This window comes from Cynara cardunculus, unplaced genomic scaffold (genome assembly GCF_001531365.2).
Source record: "Cynara cardunculus var. scolymus isolate 2C unplaced genomic scaffold, CcrdV1 Un_Scaffold_6838, whole genome shotgun sequence".
Classification (NCBI taxonomy): Eukaryota; Viridiplantae; Streptophyta; class Magnoliopsida; order Asterales; family Asteraceae; genus Cynara; species Cynara cardunculus.
In genome coordinates this window covers 13,269-15,471 of record NW_020203192.1, presented here as the reverse complement: position 1 = coordinate 15,471, position 2,203 = coordinate 13,269, and the positions used below count along the sequence as shown (strand labels likewise).

Genomic DNA, 2,203 nt, shown 5'->3' with positions numbered 1-2,203 from the left:
ACAGAGATGAAACTCCTCCATGTCAGAATTTCTCCTAGAGGAACCCTCCAACCCATCATGAGGAAAAAGCATTAAATTAAAATCACCCATCGCGACCCATGCTTTCCTTTGATTAAACACATGAAATTCACCAAACGCCCGCCAAAGCTCACGCCTATCCATACCCGTATTACACCCATAAACAAAAGTAATAAAAATAGGATCATGTTGACCAAAAATCCTAATTTCACAGTGGACATATTGATGGTGCTGCACAATCATAAGAACAGATAACACTGTCGGATCCCAAGCAATTATAATACGAGTCCCTTGATCACACAAACTACCATTCGAAATCCAACTCCAATTTCCAAACACTTTACCACACACATCCCCCATATGACAGTTTACAATTTTGGACTCAATGATGCAACATAAAGAAAGATGCTTTAAATTAATAAGATCACGTACCTCCTTTTGCTTTATTAGGGCATTAAGACCAAAGAATGACCCTCAGTGTCAATAATCTCCATATCATCATCATCACTAGAATCATCAGAAGGTAGTGGGGAAAATCTATTACTAGTAGACGTAGAGGACACTGCACCACGTCGTGGTTTCATCGCTTGAATCACCGCTTTTACAAGTTCTGGACCCGCCTTTGAGCGAAAAGTCACATTCGATACATCCTCCCTTCCTCTTGGCATTCTCCCCGCATCCACCATACAATATTGACTTTCATCAGTTTCCTTACGTTGCCCATCTGAGAAATCAGGATCGACCGACTGAACTACCTCTTCATCCTTTCTATTCTCTCCCAATATCGACGGTTCATCAGAAACCGGCTTTATAGTACCAACTCCAACTATCGCCTCGTGAAAATTAGAGGGCTCACCTGAAGAAGTTGGCTGAACACCATTACTAGACCCTGAACTCTGTTTCGGCTTCCATTGTTTGCGCTTTTTCTCTATAAACCCATCAGTATGCAACGGCTTGACAATCTCCTTTTGTTTTTGAATACCCACTTTTAGACAAGAATTTAGATTATGGCCGAAAACTTTACATTTCGAGCATTGAGAAGGCACCCAATCATATTCCATAACTATCTTTATCACATCTTCACCATCACCAGAAAGCCTCGGAATGACAACTTCAATCTGCTTCTGAATTTCACCCACGGCCCAAACATCCACCAGAACTTTTGCAAAATTAGTACGACCCCATGCTTTATCACAAGTACTAGCAGTACAAGCATCCAAACGCAAAGGGACTCCAACAGCACTAGCGATTCGGCTAATTCCCTCTCTATTAAAAGCAACAAGAGGAATATTATAGAATTTAATCCATAACGGAAAGGAGGTATGCTCAGGTTTAGTAAGCCCCTTTGAAGGATCCCATGTGGAGACAAAAAGAGGCCTCCCACGAATCATAAGGGGAGACGACTCAGCTACTTGATTGCAACCACCATTATCATTAAATCGAAAGAAGAAGTATCCAAGGTCATTTACCATTGCATCCTTAAGCCCAAACTTGGCCCAAGCATTTTGAACCGCACGCAGGACAATTGGAAATGGAAGACGAGGTCCCAAAAAGTAACTATAAAGAACTGACTGGAATGATTTAGCCATATCTCTTGTAGTTTCCAAAGTAAATTGAATCCTCGGTTTCACATTCTTCTCAACCGGGTAGTATTTCAGTTCTTGATTTGAAGTGCTCCCAACAATTTCTGCAAAAGACTTTTGATGGTTTGTAGACCTATCCCCCAAAACGACAGGTGATAGTGCGTTCCCAAACCGAAACCCTCTTAGCGGGACCCAAATTTGCACCAATCCCCTTCAACCGCGCCTCCGTTGCACCCCCATGCAAAGGAGTACCATGCAAGTCACCAATAGCCGATTCTCCAAGAATGACCTCAACAAAATCCTTAGGAGAAGGATCCTCCAAAATTGCATCCGCAAAGTCTAACGTCATTACCACACGACAAAACAAATACCTAATTCCCCTATCCCTAGTCAAGAAGCCGCAGTGCTGAAACCCTTAAAGTGTGTTCTCAATAAAATAAACGAAGACCCCACAAGGAGGTGCTGAATATTCTATTAAGTAACTCAAGAAAGGCAACGAAGACCACAGAAACACTTGACATAGGAAATAAGAAAACTAGATAAAACCCACACAGAAGATCTCAACAAAAATTAAAGAAAACGCCACAAAAGATCAAACTCCA

At 41.7% G+C, this 2,203-nt stretch overlaps 1 protein-coding gene across 1 annotated transcript; it reads right to left on the bottom strand.

Annotated features, from left to right (window-relative positions):
* Window positions 1-464: 464 nt before the first annotated feature.
* LOC112504774 lies at window positions 465-1,607 on the bottom strand. The gene has a single exon (XM_025108729.1). The coding sequence runs from the start codon at window positions 1,605-1,607 to the stop codon at window positions 465-467; it is 1,143 nt and encodes a 380-aa protein (XP_024964497.1).
* Between the last annotated feature and the right edge of the window lie 596 nt (window positions 1,608-2,203).

What these genes read in the sequence shown, in the direction of transcription:
- LOC112504774 (XM_025108729.1), bottom strand. Translation starts at nt 1,607, where the DNA reads ATGGCTAAATCATTCCAGTCAGTTCTTTATAGTTACTTTTTGGGACCT.